This window comes from Lathamus discolor, chromosome 1, assembly GCF_037157495.1.
Source record: "Lathamus discolor isolate bLatDis1 chromosome 1, bLatDis1.hap1, whole genome shotgun sequence".
Taxonomy (NCBI): Eukaryota; Metazoa; Chordata; class Aves; order Psittaciformes; family Psittacidae; genus Lathamus; species Lathamus discolor.
In genome coordinates, this window is record NC_088884.1 from 151619273 (window position 1) to 151638336 (window position 19064).

General features: G+C 39.0%; 1 protein-coding gene across 3 annotated transcripts in view; it reads left to right on the forward strand.

Moving 5' to 3' along the window:
- Positions 1-19064, forward strand: part of SLC2A9 (solute carrier family 2 member 9) — a 122933-nt gene that overhangs the window by 46877 nt on the left and 56992 nt on the right. For all 3 annotated transcript variants that reach the window (XM_065659346.1, XM_065659336.1, XM_065659329.1), the window contains 2 exons: positions 8214-8346; positions 17356-17543. In XM_065659346.1, the coding sequence (XP_065515418.1) occupies positions 8214-8346; positions 17356-17543 (321 nt within the window). The remainder of the gene's footprint in view (positions 1-8213; positions 8347-17355; positions 17544-19064) is intronic.

A 19064-nucleotide genomic window follows, 5' to 3' on the forward strand; every position in this document is an offset into this window, starting at 1 on the left:
AAGACGTCCTTTAACAGGTCTGAAGTAAAGATTTCAGAATACCGTGGAAGATGAGAGCAGTGGCTTGTAATATGTTAGACTGCTTTCTCCTGATCCACTGAAGCATAGTTAACACATGGAATTGAACTTAAAGCATTTGTTTATATTGTCTATATATTTAAGGTTTGACCTTTTGTTTCTCTGTCAGACAAGAAAAGGTGGACTTTTTCACTTACCGTAGTTGATCTAATAACAGGCAGTATCTTCCCATGAACCTCATCTTACCCCGTGTTAGCCGGGCTCTGCTTCAGAAGTTTTTGAGCAAGTGAATGTTTCAGATTTGCCTGTCTCCTTAGTGCTCGAGTACCTGATAATGTTTAGAGATCTGTTCTCAAGCAATAAATCTAAAATTATTTGACCTGTGCCTTCCTCCCCAGTGTGCTTCACAATCTGGGGAGATAACCACCATTTAAACCTTTTGAATGCTCTGGATGATTAACATTTCAGTTTTAATTTCCATGGTCCTTTGTAAAGTCATTCATTGCAAATTCATGTCCTAATATGTAAATTTGTCCTTTAAAAATTGGATATTAATGCTGTGGTAAATAGTTGAGCATCACAGGGTAGCGTTTAGTCATTGTATTGAGTAGTAAGGTGTATTTTCTAAACCTGTGTTTCTTAGTTTTCTTTTGAAACCACTGGCAAAAAGAAAAATCAGGAGTTATATTCTCAATTAGTATTTTGTGGGATTCTTTAAACTTAAAGTAGATGTCAAATGAAAGTGAGATTTATTCATTTTTTTTTTTTTAATCTAAATCTTTAAATCTAAATCTTTCTGACCATTGTAACTTCAGTTTGGCAAAATACAATCACACACAAAAAAATCACACATTACATCTGGTGTAATTTCTAGATGTTCTGAAGCATTTTGTTTCACCTCCTGCTGCAGCCCAAGGAGGATGTAGGTCTCTGGAATTGTGGGTGTCAGGCTCACAGGGATAACTGAGGTACCCTAAAACATCAAAATGATACTATATGCTCCTCTTTGAGGAACTGAATCTTACTTTCTTCGATTATTTTAATTTACTATTTCATATTTTACTATTAATGGAAATTAACCTGAGTCTACATGCATAGCTAAAAGGAAGTTTTGCAGAAATTTTATGTTGCTCCAACATACTACTAACAGTTCTTTCTAAAGACACTCTAGTATACATAGAATCATAGAATAGTTAGGGTTGGAAAGGACCTTAAGATCATCTAGTTCCAACCCACCTGCCATGGGCAGGGACACCTCACACTAAACCATGTCACTCAAGTCTCTGTCCAGCCTGGCCTTGAACAGCACCAGGGATGGAGCATTCACAGCTTCCTTTGGCAACCCATTCCAGTGCCTCACCACCCTAACAGGAAAGAACTTCCTCCTTATATCCAGTCTAAACTTCCCCTGTTTAGGATTGAACCTGTTACCCCTATTTCTATCACTACAGTCCCTAATGAAGAGTCCCTCCCCAGCATCTTTATAACCCCACTTCAGGTACTGGAAGGCTCCTGTGAGGTCTCCACGCAACCTTCTCTTCTCCAGGCTGAACAGCCCCAACTTCCTCAGCCTATCTCCATACGGGAGGTGCTCCAGTCCCCTGATCATCCTCGTGGCCCTCCTCTGGACTTGTTCCAGCAGTTCCATGTCCTTTTTATGTTGAGGACACCAGAACTGCACACAATACTCCAGGTGAGGTCTCACAAGAGCAGAGCAGAGGGGCAGGATCACCTCCTTCGACCTGCTGGTCACGCTCCTTTTGATGCAGCCCAGGATACGGGTGGCTTTCTGAGCTGCGAGTGCACACTGAAGCCGGCTCATATTAAGTTTCTCATGGACAAACACCCCTAACATGCTGATTTCTGATACTAATCCCACTTGAAAGCTCACAATTTTCCATTGCTTTTCTCAGAAATTATTTACTGTTCTCAGAAATAAATAAGCAATGAAAAAAATTACACCATTTGAGTTTGCAGTAGAAAGCTAATTGTTACTCCAATAAAAAGTTGGACCAAGAAGTGTCTTGGGAAATTGAAACAGACACTTTATTTCTCTTTCTCAGTATGTACATGATTTAACATGTGATTTAATTAATAGAAGGCCATAGAATTTGGACACCAACCACTTTTAAGACTGTTTTAATTCTTGATCCAAAAGTCCTTTACTCAGTAACAAAAACCTCCCGCTGACTTCTGTGAATTTTATATTGCAGCCTTAAGTCTGGTAACTTTCTGTGCTGTTTAGTTCCTGGGAAGACACTAAGACTCGGGTAATTTTCTTGTCACAGCTGTATCTGTAGTACTGACATATAAATATACCTATGTGGGTGCAGAACAGAGATGAAATACACATACCTTCTGGGTTGCCTGTATTTTAAACAAGAAGGTAAGCACTTTGTAATTCTGTTATTAAAAGACAGAAGTGAGTTACGGGAATGGTCATACACAGAGAAAATTGTATGAAGCAAGGATGCAACAGTTAGATGGGGAGTGCATTGCCCTCTGCAGCCAGATGAGGTTGAAGAGTTGTGCTTGGAAGGGCACAAGGAAGGTAAAGAGGACGGTAGCTGCCCTGCATCTTGTGTGAGCAGCTGGTCTGAAGCCTGAGATATGGAAGTATTCATTTCTCAGCTGCCTCATGATCTTCACAGCTGTGCCATACCCTTGACTCTAGGAAGAAAAGACAGTTCTGACACTAAGAAATTACTTTCATCTCAATGTTTTTTCAGTCCTTGGCTCCAGGCCAGTGAGGTTGTCCTTTAATTTAGGAGTGTTTTATGTGGTGTGGTAACATATTAACAGAAATGCTGGACTTGAACAGAGTTCTCAGCTTTGCACACCCAAATATGTCTGCCCAGTCTGTTCTGAGCAAGGATGTGATTTTTTTTGTGTGAAAACTGAGTATTTCTGATATGAAGTTTTCATGCCAAGTCTCTGCTAAAGAGGATAAGATTCAGTTGCTTGAACATAAGCATATAGTATCATTTTTATGCCCTAGGCTACCTTAGATGTCCCTGTGGAACTGGCAGATGTGACACAGAAAACCCCAAAGACCTGAATCCTTATGGGGCTGCAGCAGGAGGAGAGACAAGATGCTTCGGAGCATCTGGAAGTTCTACTAGATGTAATTCTTTTTGTCTGCGTGCTATTGTATTTTGCCAGACTAAAGTTTTAAATGTGTCCCTGTTTCTTATAGGAACATGAAAAAGAAGAGACTGCCAAATCACTAGTTCTTGGACATTTTGACTATCTTGTATTGCATGCTCACCCCACATATAAAATGGGTAAAATATGCGTTTTACATGAGAAAGGTATTATACAAAAGGATTGTTGCTGTTTGTAAGGCGTTCCACGCTGTCATAAACCCATCATACACCTCCATCCCCAAGGAATAAGTCACTATTTAAATATTAATTCTGTAATTATTTAACAGTGACTGGTACATAGACCTGCTCACTGAGAGATGCCACAGTTCACGCTGAGCAATGAATGTGAAAAAGGGAGAGTGGGTATTTGTTTTGCTGCGATGTCTTGCATATTTCAAACAGAAAAGCTAACCAAGCCCTCAATAGCTATGTGAGGTGGCATTGCTGTTACACTGGGATGCAGAGCAAGGCTGGAGCCCTCTGGGCATTGACCTGTGCTACCTATGCCCTGTGCAGGCTGCTGCCTACAAGGAGGTGTTCGGGTCTTGTATTTGCGATGCAGTAATTTCCCTGTGGCTGTAGAACGGAGGGGAGACAGGAATGTGGGACAAGTGCCCTGGGACAGCTGCGGTCAGGGATGCTCAGCTGGATGTGAGGATCTCCACAGCACAGAAAACCAAACTTGGGGCAAAGGGCAAACAAGGAGCCTGACAGTGCTGTAGAGGTTGATGCTCATTTGGGGATGGGGAGTGTCCAGGTTATGCTTTTTACTAAATAGGTGAAATTACTGAGAGAGTGAGCAGAGCCTGTGGCAGTCGTGTGCTTCCTTACTCTGTTGTTTTGATCCTGTCATATGTCTTGAATACTTCATTGGCCTCACGAGGTCTTTCAAAAAATGACTGCCTACATACAGGGCGGCTCAGCACTTCTTCCCACCTCTGTTGTGTGACCCTGTCAATGATTCAGTTCTCCATTTTAAAAAGTTTATATCTATGTGTATATCTTAGCCTTTTCTGTGTTGAAAGTGTATTCAAACTTCATCAAATTAGTGAAAATGTTAAATGCAACTGGTGTTTAAATAGGTCATTGAACTTCATAAGGACCGATAATTCAGCTGACAGAGGTGCCTGTTGACATTTACTCATGCTAGTTTCTTTTCCACCCTTTAATTGTTACAGTAAGTTCTATTTTCTGTATTTTAACCGATGGTTCTCTGACATTGTAACATTTGCTTTACTGCATTCTGGTATAGGTTAATCCCATCTCTTTTGCAGTTGATAAATCCATGTCATTCTTTATTCATTTCCTCCCCTCCCCCTCTTCCTTGTATTTCTTCAGCTTTGCACTTTATTATATCAACCTTTGAATGAGTCTGCGGTTGTCAAACTCTACTATTAAGTGTCTTTTGTAAATAAATCAAAGCCCAGTTTTTCATACTCCAGTCTAAGCAAATATCCATAATGTGACAGTTTAAAATTAAAATGTTACCATCTTGACATGCTATTTGTATCGACTCTGAGCAGGGGATGAATCAGGTCCCCTGTAATTAAACTATTCAATGCTCTTTTAAGTTTTTCCTGAAATAAAATGGGATGTGGCTGTTTTCATTTCTCTCAGCAGTGCCAGTGTGGTGCTTCTTACTGCTGACAACAGGTAAAGTGTTAATGTGTCTTCTAAGTCACACCTACGCTGTCTTTTGCCCTTGCCTTATTATTGCTTCTGAGCATTATGCCAGCTTGTATCCTGTCCTATTCTTTCTCAAAGAGGTTAAACCCCCTCATTTTTCCTTCTCCTTTTAATTCTCTTTAACGTCTATTTCAGCTTGACTTTCATAATTTTTTATAGATATTTTAAATTTATTTTAAATCTCCTGGTTCTTTTCTGTAGTGAAAAGAATAATTTGAACATGGATAATATAAATTAAGAGAAAGCAAATAGAACATGTATTCTATAGTGTTGGATAGACATTACCCGAAAACTTTTGAAAGTGATGGAGAAGTTTCCATTCAGTGATTTTCTGATCAATTCATTCCAGCAATAGAAAGTAGGCTCATATTTATGAGTGTTTCCCTTAAGGTTTAAAAGTTAGCGCAGTAAAAGGTAAAACAAATCCTTCATGGAGGAAATAAAGGAAACTTGGTATCTTACGTGCTGAAAATAGAGGGCTTTTTATTATTCTGTCAGGTGCTGTTCTTTATTGCGAAAGGTGAGTTCAGAAGGTGTCTCATTCATAGCATCTTTCAAAATGGTGCTTTCAGAAGAGTTGAGAGAAATGTGACTGCCTGAAAAACCATACGCTATGGGAAACATTAATAGGGGTGTAAGCTTATTCCAAGTAAGTCTTCATACGTTAGCAGAATATCAATAATAGCAATATACAGAGGATAATCTTTTTTACCTTCCCTGACACTGTGGAAAAAAAAACCTACAGAAAATATGGTGCTGATCAAGCATAAGATTTTTATCTAGGGATATTGTAAAAAGTTCTAATGTGCTATAAAGTTTTTTATATGGTACATAGCAAGAGTGTTTATATTCTATGAAATTGTTCCAGACAGGGATAGAATGAAACTGGTGAGTTATACTGCCTGTTTTCTTACACTTTACAGATACGTACTTTGTTTATGTGATTATTAACTGCTCTTGAAGTCTTAACCTCAGGTTCATTTTCTAGTTTTCAAAAGAAGATTCAGGTTGATTTGTTTATAAACAGATTGTTAACCACTCGTGATTCTCTTTCATCAGGTAAAGTTCTCCACTCAACTGCATTAAAAAAAAGGGGGAGTGAAGAAAGAGTATCTTGAAATTAATGGGGGCTCTTAGGAAGATTGATAAGCTTGACCTTGAAATTGTTTGAAAGAATCCCTTTCTCAGGTTGTTTTCTCATCCCAGGAGATTTTGGTGCAAACCCTCTCTATCACTTACAGGGCAAGTGAAAAATTTGATCAGGAGATACCCCTCGTATTCCCTCTGGGAGTTACTCAGTTATCTCAGGTGGTTCAGCTCTGGGGCTTGGATTGCATCCCATACGATGCAGTACGTGGTGGTTTAGACATTGCTGAAGTGGGAGAATGTAAAATAAAAACTGTCAATGGAAAATTGCTTGGGGGCTTTTGACCTTTGATTTGACTGTAAAAAGTTATATTAAAATATATCTCTGTTTAGGGAAATATGGAATTTGAATGGATAGATGAATGACTGAGGGATGGGATCCAAACCCCCGTGCCTCTCAGAGCTCAATCAGCCAGGATACAGTGCAATCTGCCTTTGATCTAGCCAAGCTTTTGAAAATGTGCTAGACATGATGCCTGAACAGTAGGTCTACTGAAGTCTCAGCAGGCTTTTCAATTAAGAACCAAATCTCAGATTAGAAAGCATTGAATTAAATAGATGAATGCTGAACTTGGAGAATATGTCAAAAAAATTTCATCTTGGCATTCAATTGGAACAGAAGCTATCTTAAGAACACAGACAGATTGCGGGCCATTTTGCTGGAGAAAATAATACTGCTGGCACCTTCCTCCTTCAGCTACTTGAAAGTATCCTTTCTTGAGAGTAAACCCAGAGAGCTAGATAAATTTTCTACTGTGTTTCCCAGCCTTTCCCTGAAAGAGCTTTGCTCAGGTCTCTATAGCTGGTTTTAAATAATGAATGCATTTGAGGATGTTAACAACTTCTATTGATTTCAAAGAAAATCATCGAAGTCAAGTTGTATCTGAAATCTGCTAGCAGTTAAGTAGATTTGTATAACTAGTGCTGGATAGTGCAACTCATCATGCTCTTCACCTGCACAGCAGTGGGGCTCTGGCAGTCTAAAACTGCCTGGCTTCTCTATGGAGGTGTCCTGGGTTCAGCTGTAGCTCTTGCCAGAGATGAGTCATTGGGGCTTTGCATTTGTTGGTATGCTGCAGATGGCTCTTGTGTTTCAGGTCCTTGCTGGAGACTTCCAGCAGATTACTTGCAAAGCAATTAGAAAAAGCCCTTTCTCTTTCATGGAGTTTCATTTGAACATCTGAGCTAGGTTAGGTAATTCAGAACGGGAAACACTACAATGCATTATTCTTGGTTACACTACCATAAAACCAAAGGACTCAAGGTCCTGTGATTTGGGACAGGAGGATAGGTGAAACTTAAATATACTTAAATTAGCATGGAAGCCATCTTAAGGGGTGGAATCATTAACTGCAAGAGAAATCATCCATAAAGATAACCTTGCATCAGTTAGCCAGATATCTTTTTTTCTAGTTAAATTATATAGCTGTCTTTCACTTTAGTTGTGTTGAACTGTATACGTCTTCTCATGTCTTCTTTTTTGAACAGAAATGAAAACTGCCCAACTATGTGTTAGTTGTACCTGTAAGGCAAATGTGTTTTGCCAAGTAGAAAAGAGACCTTAGCCCAACTTCGTTCATGCCTGGCACCTGTGAATTGCTGAAGGGTCACTGCCTGCATTACACCAAGAAGCACATAAATGCTAAACTGCAGCTTAGCTGAAGTGTTAGTGGGGTTTTACCTATACTATGACTATAATACAGTTAGCTCAGTCGTTGTGTGTGTGTGTGTGTGTGTGTGTGTGTGTGTATTTTTTTTAGATCAATTAGATTAGACTAAGAGACACCAATAAGGTATATGTAACTTTACAAAAACAATGTCGTACTGGTTCTTAAAGCTAATGTGTGATGTTTCTGTGAGTGGGGATGATTTGTAGAATATATATTTATATATATATATGACATTTTTGCATGTTTAGTTGTTGATGGTGAAGGAAAGGAAAAATATGCTACTCATTGCTGTTTCCTAGCTTCCCTGCGCCTCTCTTTTCATTCTCAGTCAGTTGATGGCTTGAATTCTGTCTTCCTTGGCTTTTGAGTAAGGTGATCAGAGAGGGAAGTGTCCAGACTGCTTACTTAGCTCAGGCAGACGACAACACTACTCACTGACACAACATGCTGAATGTTGAAAAGTTACAGTGCTTCCCATCAAAGCTCTTTTTCTTCCTATTATTACTATGGGACAGTATTACTGATGTATGTTTGCATCTGTTTGCAGGAATCTCGGTGGCCTTATTTATTTGGAGCAATTATTGTTCCTTCACTGATACAAGTTGTGATTCTACCTTTTCTTCCTGAAAGTCCTCGTTACCTCCTACTTGAAAAACATAACACGAGCAAGGCAGAAAGAGGTATGACATGTTACTTTCTTGTAGCCAAAGGTGATTATTGTAGGGATGCAGGCTGGGAAGTAATTCTGATATCACAGTAAAAGCAGAATATTCCAATGACAGAGATTTTCTTGACAGTCATCTTTCCCTCACATTTTTATTTGCATGTGTAAAAATTGTTGCTTTGGATTTTGTGTAAATAAAATTCCACAAAGAACTAAACCTATATGGCACTGTGCGTGGTGATACAAACCTACCCAAATCATCTTGCTGTTGTATGTGCATCAGCCACTGTATGCTGGGTTCATTTGGGAGTGAAAAGTGATTTCTGTCTTCATGACTCTCCCTTATCTACAGTCTTTTCAGTTTGGCTAGCAAAAGTACTGGTTCTGTTGCTGGGTTTTTTTCACTAGTTGCTGTGCTTGAGCCTGTTCTTCTGTAACTCTATAACCTTTTGTAGATCTAATAAAAACCTCATACACCTATATAACTGAAAATTTCAAGTAGTTCCATATAGCTTGCTTCAGTTTCATAGACACAGACCAGAATATTTTGTTCTTTAAGTTGTATGTATAAAAGAATTTGCTTGTGTGAGCACAGCTGCTGAATGCTCTGCCCCAGTAAAATTACTACAGGCAGTTGTAAGTCCTAATATATCACCCTGTTAGGCTGAGAAAATGTTGAAAATTTGGTTTTACTTATTATAGGGACACATTAAAAATAGCAGTGTACAAAGAAAGAAGGAATCTTAGTGCAGTACTAAAATGTCTGCAGAACAAAACTGTGCTTTAAAAAGTGCTCTTAAGAACTTCATTTAAATATAACCCTTACATTTTCAGTCACCAACTAGCTGATTGCAGAATTACTTGCAAAGTGTGAATCAGTCCCCACAACTTAAATTTAATACTCTTTTATAATGAAATTAATACAAATCATTCTATCCTGTTTCTTCTACTATGAAATAGAAAACTGGCCTTTTGTGATCTGACGAGCACTCTTGAATAGAAATGGCACATTAAGGAAAAGACTCCCATGTTTAGGAACTCTGGTTTGGTGTTGAATGAAGAATCCTGCAAATGCTGGTGCCTCAGGCATTTAGAGATACAGTTCAGTGCTAATAAAAAGACACAAAAGCAACAAGGCTTGGGGAGAACTCTTCGGCTTTACAGAGTCAGCAGAGATTTGGTGAGGCAGAGAACATATTTTCCAGGGACCATGAAGGAGAGGGTTTGCCTGCCAGCCATGGTCAGAGCACCAGCAGGGACACAGCAGTGAGTAGCCTGGGGCTGACTCTACTACTGCCCAACAGTAGTAGTAATCTCGCAGCACCACAGCTGGGCTGGGATTCTTTCATGCCTTGGATGCCAAGTTGCAACTGGCTCATTTCTACCTGATAAAATTGTACATATATTTCCAGAGCTATGGCTGGCAAAAATACCACATCTACAATGCTGTTGCATAATGTCACGCTTGTGGTAGGGATCTATTGGAAATCCTGCCATAGTAGCTGGAAACCTCATCACTGACAGTGAAGCTGGACCTCTGATAGATAGAGTTTAAAGATTATAAAAAATTGGCAATAAAGTAACACCACCTGCCTTGAAATTCTCAGCATTTACTGTTGCTGGTAATGGGCCAGCTGCAGCCTGGGGAGTATTCTGAAAATGATTTGAAATCTAATCTACAAGCATTGCAGGTGGGTTTTGGAGTAGAAGAAGTCAGGAGGGCAGAGTTACCCACACCTTATTCAATATTTGAAGGAAAATAAGGTTTAGCAGTTCCCTGGTTGATTGTGAGAAGGCGGCTTTCATAAGCCACCTTAAGTCCTACAAATTTAGATACTTTAATTAAAAGAGGCTGGTGTACAAAAAAATAAAGAAAGTAACTGCTTATCAATAAAAGCTTTTTGACCTGATTAATTCTAAACCAAAATATCAATACTGAGATATACCGTAGTACAGAGTGAAACTCATTTTGAGTGTCATCTTTAGAGCTTTCAAAACAGGTAAGGACCCATGCTTCTAGGCAGAGGTTTGCAAAGCACCATAGGAGAGTAAAGTGTATGCATCCCCTTGAATTTCTGTGCTTTTCCTATCAGGCTGCCATGCTTCCAGAACTGGTCACCTTGTTGCACAGGCAAGGCAGCCTGTAGGATATCAGCTGCCAAATAGATAAGAATGATTCTTAGATATCACTTTGGAATTAATAAAATCCACCTGTAAGGTAGCATAAATCATATCATCTTATACTTCTGTGTTATAAAGTATCTAGATGCCTTCGTATGAAGCACGTTAGGAACACAAGCAGTTTCCTTGCTGTTGCACAGCCTTTCAAATCACCCCTCTCCTAATGCAGATTTGAAAATGAAAGCATCTTTAGATCTTTGTTCAGCATGTGGAAAGGAGTTTGTTGATTTATGGAATGACAGGACAGAGAACACCTGTGATGTTAGACCAGCGTGGGGAGTTTGGAGCCCTCCTCCCCATCCAGGGCACATGGAAAAATCCAGATTAGGCACTAGCCAAATTTCAGGTATTTGGAGTAATGCAGTGGAATAATGAAAGCAGGTTGGGAGGGGAATTCACTGAATAGGAGGATAAATAACAGTGAATCAACAACCAAGAAAAATCATCTGGACATTATCAGCAGAAATAGGGGAGAAAAAGCCTTAGTATAAGGGAGTTTGTAGGTTATTAAAAACCTTGTAAGCCATATAATGATAGTGTGGTATTCTCCAATTTAATGATGACTATAGTAATGCTTTTGAATTATTTCCCTCTTAAGTTAAATTTGAAAATTAATATCAGAAATGTGCAAGTGTCTCTTCTGGCTAAATCCATTTTTTTTCCACTAATGGATGAAGGCTATTCATGCAAATACACATTTCACTGTGGATTATATCTTATTGGTAAAACATAAAACTGTTATTTGTAAAAGGTCTGTTGTATGTAAGGCAGATGGATCCCTCAGTCTTTATGAAATACTCTAAAATGTGCGTGAAAGCTTCTAAAATTGAGATGACAACATTTATCTTCCTAATTAATGTTTTAAAACAATGAAAATCCAGTGGGATAATGTAGGTCGTTGAGTTTCCACATATTCCCTTTCTTCTGTCCTCAGGAGATAACCAGAATATAACTACTAAAATACAAGTTGCCTCCTCATTTTCTAGTGGAAGATGTCCCTGCTCATGACACTGGGGTTGGAACTAGATGATCTTTAGAGGTCGTTTCCAACCCGAACCATTCAATGACCCTATGATGTTTTGGCAGAAGTGTAAAAGAACAAGATGTCTTTAAGTGGCAAATAAGAGTCTGAAAGTAGGAGAAGGAATGAAATGCATTGTGTAAGTGGTGAAAAAAGAGAAGAGGTAAGGTTAGAGAAGGAAAGCATCATGTGTAAATGTAAGCCACAATACCATGTGAGAAGCTACTTCATGAGGCCTCAGATGGCTGATGTCTCCTGATGTCCATCAATGGGTATCTGCACGGTTCCCTACTTTCCCCTTTCTAGCAGTGTAAACAGTGCACACTGTGGGAGGCTGAGCCAATGTCTGGCTAATCAGCTGCATGGACACCATGGCTGCCAAAAGCAATGCTCACAGCTGAGTTCTGCTTGTCTTGCTGAAGGTCACCATCCTGACTTCCTGCCTGACACCAACAGGAGCTATGTCCCATATTCCCGTCTCCCTGCTGAATGTGGGAGAACTGATTTACGTGTTGTGGGGTGAGAATAGTTGACTGGACCAGCAGTGCTATCTCTAAATCTGCTTTGCTTAAAAAACTAAAGGTCTGGTAACGGAGAGAGGGTAGAGTCAACCCAGCTCCCCTCCAAGGCCCAATATGTAGCATTATCCTCACCTGATAAGAACAGAAGGGAAAAAAATGCCTAGCATTTAACTGGTGTGATCCTTCTTCATAATGCTCACCAGACAGCAGAGAAGAAATGGGTATTTAAATGACAGAGGAGGACTTTCAAAGGAAATCATTATTCAGTTGTTAGAGAGCAGTGGGAATGAAGAGTAACAGGGATAGAAACGGGAAGAAAAAGAAAAAAAGCCCTGATGCTGTAATTGCATACGGCACATTGCCATCCAAGCTCTAGAGCAGGAATTTGACATTAGGTGTCTTAGTTGCATGCTAAGTGGACCCCTGATCTGGAACTGTGGCAATGCTGCAATATAAATGAAAACAGTAAAAGTAGCGGGATAAGGCAGAACACTTTTATGACTAGCAACATTGGTTATAAACACTTTCAGCTGGAGATTTGATGTGTCCCTTAAAGAATACTGGTACAAGGAGGAAACCTGCATTTTTGATGCAGCTACAGTAGCAGTTCATGTAAATCAGTGATGGAATTCAGCTGGCATCCCAGCTTGCCAGAGAACAAGAATATTGTGATATCTTAAGGGTCAAATAAGTTGGATAAAATGTCACAGTAACATCTGCTGGTGACATACAGTATCTGTTCATCTAATGTGTTCAGTCACGCGATAGAACTCCCATGGTGATGAAAGAAGCGTTACAAGAGGTATAATGAAAAGTGTAGATTTGGATTCTTAGAAAGGTGGCTTAGCGTTTATACCTTTTCATGTGATAAAAAAGTGAGGTCATTCCTGATTATGAAAAATCAGCTATCTGCTTTCGCAAAAGCCTGTCATGGGCCTTGCACGTTAAAACCAGAGAGATGTTAAAAACAAAGTTGCAGCAGGAAGAAATTGATGTAAATCCAGTGATTTAAATTACAACAAGGACATATATGATTTATTTTTTGCTTATCTGTGTGGTTTTTGTATGTCTTGAAGCATCTTAAGGTATACTAATTGGAAAGGAATATAGCCAAAACTTCTACACTTGCTGGCTTATGTTGGAGTCTCCATCTCAGATGTTGCTGACTGCCAAAAGCTGAAGTGACCATGGTGTGTCTGTTTTGTTTTTAAACTTTTCTTAAACCTCCTGTCTTTTACAAAGGAGGCTGGGTTCACTGGACCTTTGACATAACTTCTTTTAGCAATTCTTGTGTTATTTTAGGATGCCACGTGGGTATTTTGTTTTAAGTGTACATCTTGGCTAGTTCCAAGTGAACCTGAACAGGCCTATTTTGTATTGATGGTTTGTGAAACCAGATGTGGGAACAAATAAAGATGTAATCCCAAACTGGATCATAACTCATCAAAAGTCTGTGTGCTCCTTTACTTGGAAAGAGAAGGAGCTGACACATGGGAAAAGACTAAAGCCTTTTGCTTGCAGTTATATTTACTGAATTGGATAGCAAATTTGAGATTTATTCTTAAATTTTGCTATGCTACATGTTAGTAGTTAATATTTTGATAAATTTAAATAGCTATTCAAACATCTTCTAGCAAGGTACATCTAAATTATTCTTCTGACTATTCAGTGCTCTAATAAAATTAGTGGTATATGAAAATAACTGGTTTTCATTTTGCCAAATATTTTTGTGTTGACATGAAGTTACTACAGGGAAATTACTATCAAATTCAAAAGCATTGAAGTTGGGTTAACTTCTTGCAAGTCCTGAGGCAAACATCAGAGCACCTCTTATGTCTACAGTTGCTCAGAAACAGCAGCCAGCATCAGTAGGAGGTACCTGACTGGATCCATTCCACCCCAGTATTTTGCCCCCAGAATACTGGACAGAATAACTGTGGCCAAAGAAGATGCTCTTTAAGAAGAGCTTAGGCAAAGCTTTGTGTTAAAGACCCTGGGTTTAATATACTTGATCATCAGTAAAATGAAATCACGAGGTTTTTCATTTAATTTTGTTTTTAAAAGCATAAGCACAAGCTGCTACCTGTGGCAACTTCTCTATTTTTCTTCCTCCTCTTGCCTTGGGCTGGCTCTATTTTGTAAGCCACACAATAGCATTTTGATCCTTTAAAATGTCTTCTCAAAGTTTACAGTTGATTCAGTATTTACAATAACAGCTGAGTACTTTGCACAGTCCTGAAAGTACTACAGTGGAAAAAGAATCAGTAATTCCCCACAGAGTTTAGTTCTTGGATGTCCGTCTTCGTTAATTTAAAAGCCTGTTTGGTTTTAAAGACAATATCAACTGATTTTGTCCAGACCTTTGAACCAGTTTCAGGCAATTTGCCTTTACATAGCTGAAATTAATAAAAACTGGTGGTGTAAACTGAAGGGGTTTGTAGCTCCTTTCCCCTTGACTGGGATCATCCACCACTTCTGCTATTTATAAAGGCAGTATCCTGACATTTGCAAGCTGAGCATCTAGGACCTCTGATCCAAGAGAATTAAAAAGAAATCTGGGAAAGGTCTAAAAATTGCTGGAACTGTAACTCCTTAGATGGTTTTGAGCATGACATGAAAATAAGACTCCCCTATAGAGAGAAACAGCCAGCCATGGAGGGAACTGAGTCATTGTAGTGAGGAGAGGAACAACTGCTGTGCTTCTCAGTGCCAGTAATGCAGGGTTTAAAACGTAAAATGAATAGAATAGAACATCACATATTGAAAGACCTTTGAATTTTTCCATCTCCCTGCTAATGCAGAATTTATTTCAACATTAATTATGCATAAAATTGTGATTCTTACTGTACTGAAAAACTGTTAATGGAAGAAAATTGAAGATGTGTTGAGTAGCAGGGAAATGTGTTTTTCCAAGAAGACTGAGTGCTGTCTACTCAACTATGCAGGCATAAAGTAGCATTTTCTTAGCATTTCTTGACTTGTTGGTAATTTTTAGTGTTCATCAAAGTTTTCTAGTGGCATTTACATCTCTGGTCCTAATACCAGGGTGGGTAGAAAAATAAAGCAGGTGTCTGTAGGGTTTTTTCTTTTGCCTTGTACTTGGTAATTTTGGTAATTGCAGTTTTTTACTTCCTGCTCCCTCTAAAAATAGAGCAAGCTCCCTTGTGCAATAAAGACAGATTGCTTTCTTTTTACTTGACTGCACCTATATTTTTCACTTGTGCGCCTAAAGTAATGCTGAGGATTCTAAGGACAGGCAAAATAGAGAAAATTGTGCACTGACCTAATTTACACTGATAAACCAGATGCTTAAAAATGCAAGAGAATCTTTCCTAAAATGACTATGGTGATAGAAATATATCATCTTTATCTGAACTTCTCTTTATCAGTGATATAATAATACTGAGTAAAACGTAACTTAAGCATGAGACATTGACTTTAGAATACCATAGGCACACATTATTCTAATTATATATTTCTCAGCAGTTTCTTTAAACACATCACACTCATTTTAATGAGTGTTTAGCATGTCATTTAATAATAAATGAGCAGTGGCCCAGGGGTGAAACTCAGCAACTTAAATTCTCGGTTCTGAGGTATGAATTAGTTAACTCATTTCTGACTGTAAGGCCTGCAAGAAAAAATAAGTCTCATGCTGTTTCTGAGAGATTTAAAAATTCTGACCTCTCCTCTCCCAAGAGAGAAACTGGGTATCAGAATAAATTAATGTTATGAATTTGCTCAACACCCAGAGGTGGTCAGTGTTCATCCCTTAAGACAATCATCCTTCTTGTTAAGCAGAGTCATGTTGGGCCCATTAATATGCGGTAGAAGTGCTAACTGCCTCTGAAAATCTTGGCCCAGAGCTTGAGGTTGTTCCATGTGCCGCCAGACTGTGAGCCAGGCAGAGTGTGCAGTACTGAGCATTCACCAAAGCGATGGAGAGGAATGCTCTGAGGACACAGCAGGTTAATTTGTGTGCCCTGTCCCTCACAGCATTCAAATGCCTCTACTTGGCCTTTTCACCTACTGGGTAAAGTTAAAATTTTGTGTCTCTGAAACCTAACTGGTGTCCAGTCATTTTATCCATGGCTAATCAGTGTTACTGGCTTTCTTGACCATCCAAATCCTTTTTGGGATCCAGAAAAATGTATACTGTAAAATATACATACTGAAAAATTAGAAGGTCATTTATTTGTAGACAAAGCTTTGGATAAGAGAAAAAAAAAAAAAAGTATGTGACTTTAAGGAGAACTAAATTAACTTATTCACTTAATAAAAATAACAATTTTAAGTGACCTGCTGTGTAAAGGATTGTTTTTAGACTTAGCATCCTACTGGGTCGCAAAGCCTTGTTTCAGGGATATGTGTACTGCAATTGTTTCTCTGCAGTCATTCCAAGATGATGAGCACTTTCAACACCTCTTAAAAAACCAGCCCCTGGGGGTATGTTCATAAGATTGTGATGAAGGTATCATCAGCATATACGGTATCTGTGAAACAAGGTTGGTGAAGATACACCACCTCCATTAGGAGATATCTGTTTATAGTACCTCTTAGATGAGGTGTGAGATGGAAAGCTTTTATTATTCCCAGGGGAAAGATATCACAGGATTCCATCAATGCATAATACTATAACATTAAATGCTATGTTTTTCTGAGGAGAAAAGGTTTATTTGCTTACATTTGCCATCTACATTCACTTCTGTGTCTCCAATGTTGATAAAGTCTTGAGCTGCTCTGGGTAATTCTTTTTAATATTAATAATCTTGACAAATTGAATTCTTGTCTATATGCTAGTAAAAACAACAGGTAATATGAAGAGTAACAGCTATTCGTTCCAAGTGTCTGCCTTGATTTACCAGACTTACATATGTTTTTATATCTTATTACTTCTTTATGCTAGCTATCTCCAGCAACAGGGTCTGCTATATTATTAGGCTGCAGAAGTAGCCAAGTCAAATAATGTTCAGAACTGCTTTGCTATTAAACTCTTTTTTCAGATTGCACATGGTCTTGACTCTGCACTGGACCTTCAACTATATTATATATGAAATAACGTAAGGGAGTTTGATAGGGTGCTAAATAATTTATATTCTTGTTGCAGTATCTGAGACCAATTGTGCAGATGAGCCAGATCATACCCAGAGCAGAATGATACTGTTGACAGAAGAATATTTAAGTTGTAGCCCATGCATGCCTCCTATTTTTGTCACACATTTCCATTCCTATGAAACAAGTCTGTTATAAATGCACATAGTGACAAACATCTTGGCCTAAAACACATGTTCCCTCTTTATAGCGTTTCAGACCTTCCTTGGGAAAGAAGACGTGTCTCATGAAGTAGAGGAGGTGCTGGCAGAGTCTCGAGTCCAAAGAAACACCAAGTTAGTGTCGGTTCTTCAGCTCCTGAGAACCCGTGCGGTGCGATGGCAGGTCATTACCGTGGTCATCACCATGGCCTGCTACCAGCTCTGTGGGCTAAATGCTGTAAGTGTCCTTCTTCAGGCCATGGCACCTCCCAGGGTGCTTCTTTCTTTCTTGTTAATACAAGGTTCATGCTGTACCATTCAGCAATCTCTATGATTTTCCGTTTTGGCTGGTTTTTGGTAGTAGTGATTTTGTTACCCAGTTGTGGGAAGGTCCGCAGAGTTCTGTATTGCTTGTTGGGGTTTCTTAAACAAAAAAAAAGGGAGAGAAACCATGTTGTGTTAACTTTGAAGGAAGACATAAAAAGGTAGCACAGATCAGCAATGACAGAGTGTACAGCTTCTGCTTCTGATACCCTGATTCTTTGTTTCTTCTGGTCAGTTAAGATCTGGTCTGATATCCCCCATGTTTGTTCATGTTAGGTAAATTTAGTCTTTTCAGTGGACATTTCTGCTTAAATTAACTCAGTTCTATACTTAAAGAAGTCAGCGGAAGTTCCTGGAAATGATTTCAAGATGTTTCACAGGGTGTTTGATTTTTGTTGCTGTTTCTTACATTGGAATAATAAGCTGAGTTTCAATATGCCAGAAAGTGGAGCAAAAGAGGAAAAAAGACACAGAACAGTCAACAGCAAAATGTCCTGTTGACCATTAATGTGTCTGATGACATCAAAGTCTCCTTTTTCATCTGTCTGAGCCTGTTGCATCAGCTAGGAAAGGGCCACAGGACAATTTAGGTTGGAAGGGCTCTTTGGAGGTCATCTGGTCCAAGTCCTGGCCCAGAGCAGGACTGACTGCAGGGCTGGTTCTGGCTACTGAGGGCATTCTACAGTTGAGTTCAATAAGTCCATGGGTGAAGAGTCCACATCCTCCCTGGGCAATCTGTGCTATGTGTTTTCATACCTTATACTGTGAAAGGAGTTCTCTTTACATCCAGCCAGAACATTCTTTCTTTCCTGCAGCTGTGACATCAGGCTTAGATGCTTTATGTTGCACAACACAAATGTTCTCATGAAGCACCACAAAGCAAAAGAGGGTTTTATCACAGTTCAAAGGTGTTAATTGCTTACGTATATGAAAGGCAATACTGTTGCTGCTGGAAAGAGCTCTCTGTGGCTTTGTGCATTACAGCATACTTCAGCTTGTTTCCCCCCCTCCTTCCCCCCCCCCCCCCCCCCCCCGCAGCTAATCAGTGATAATAAGTGTAAATTCTTCTGATATATAAGACAACCAATTCAAACTTATCTCAGGTATCTCTACAGCTTTAAAATTCCTAATACAAAGTTACAGAGCAATTTGTCCAAGACCATTTAAAAGATAGATGCAATTAGAACTCTGATATCTAAAAGTTTTTAACAAAATACTAGGATGGAACTAGATTTTTTCATACTGTGGGCTGAACTATAAAAACATTTGTATAGGTGGTGTTCTCTTGTAATTGTAGGATTTCAGTGCTAATGACAGGCTATTTTGTCCTCACTATGGATACTTTTTTAAGAAAAGGAATAGAATTATCATGTCATCCAGTCTTTCTAAAATTTATCAATGCATAGGTGAACCAAAAGGACACTTACTGTAAGAA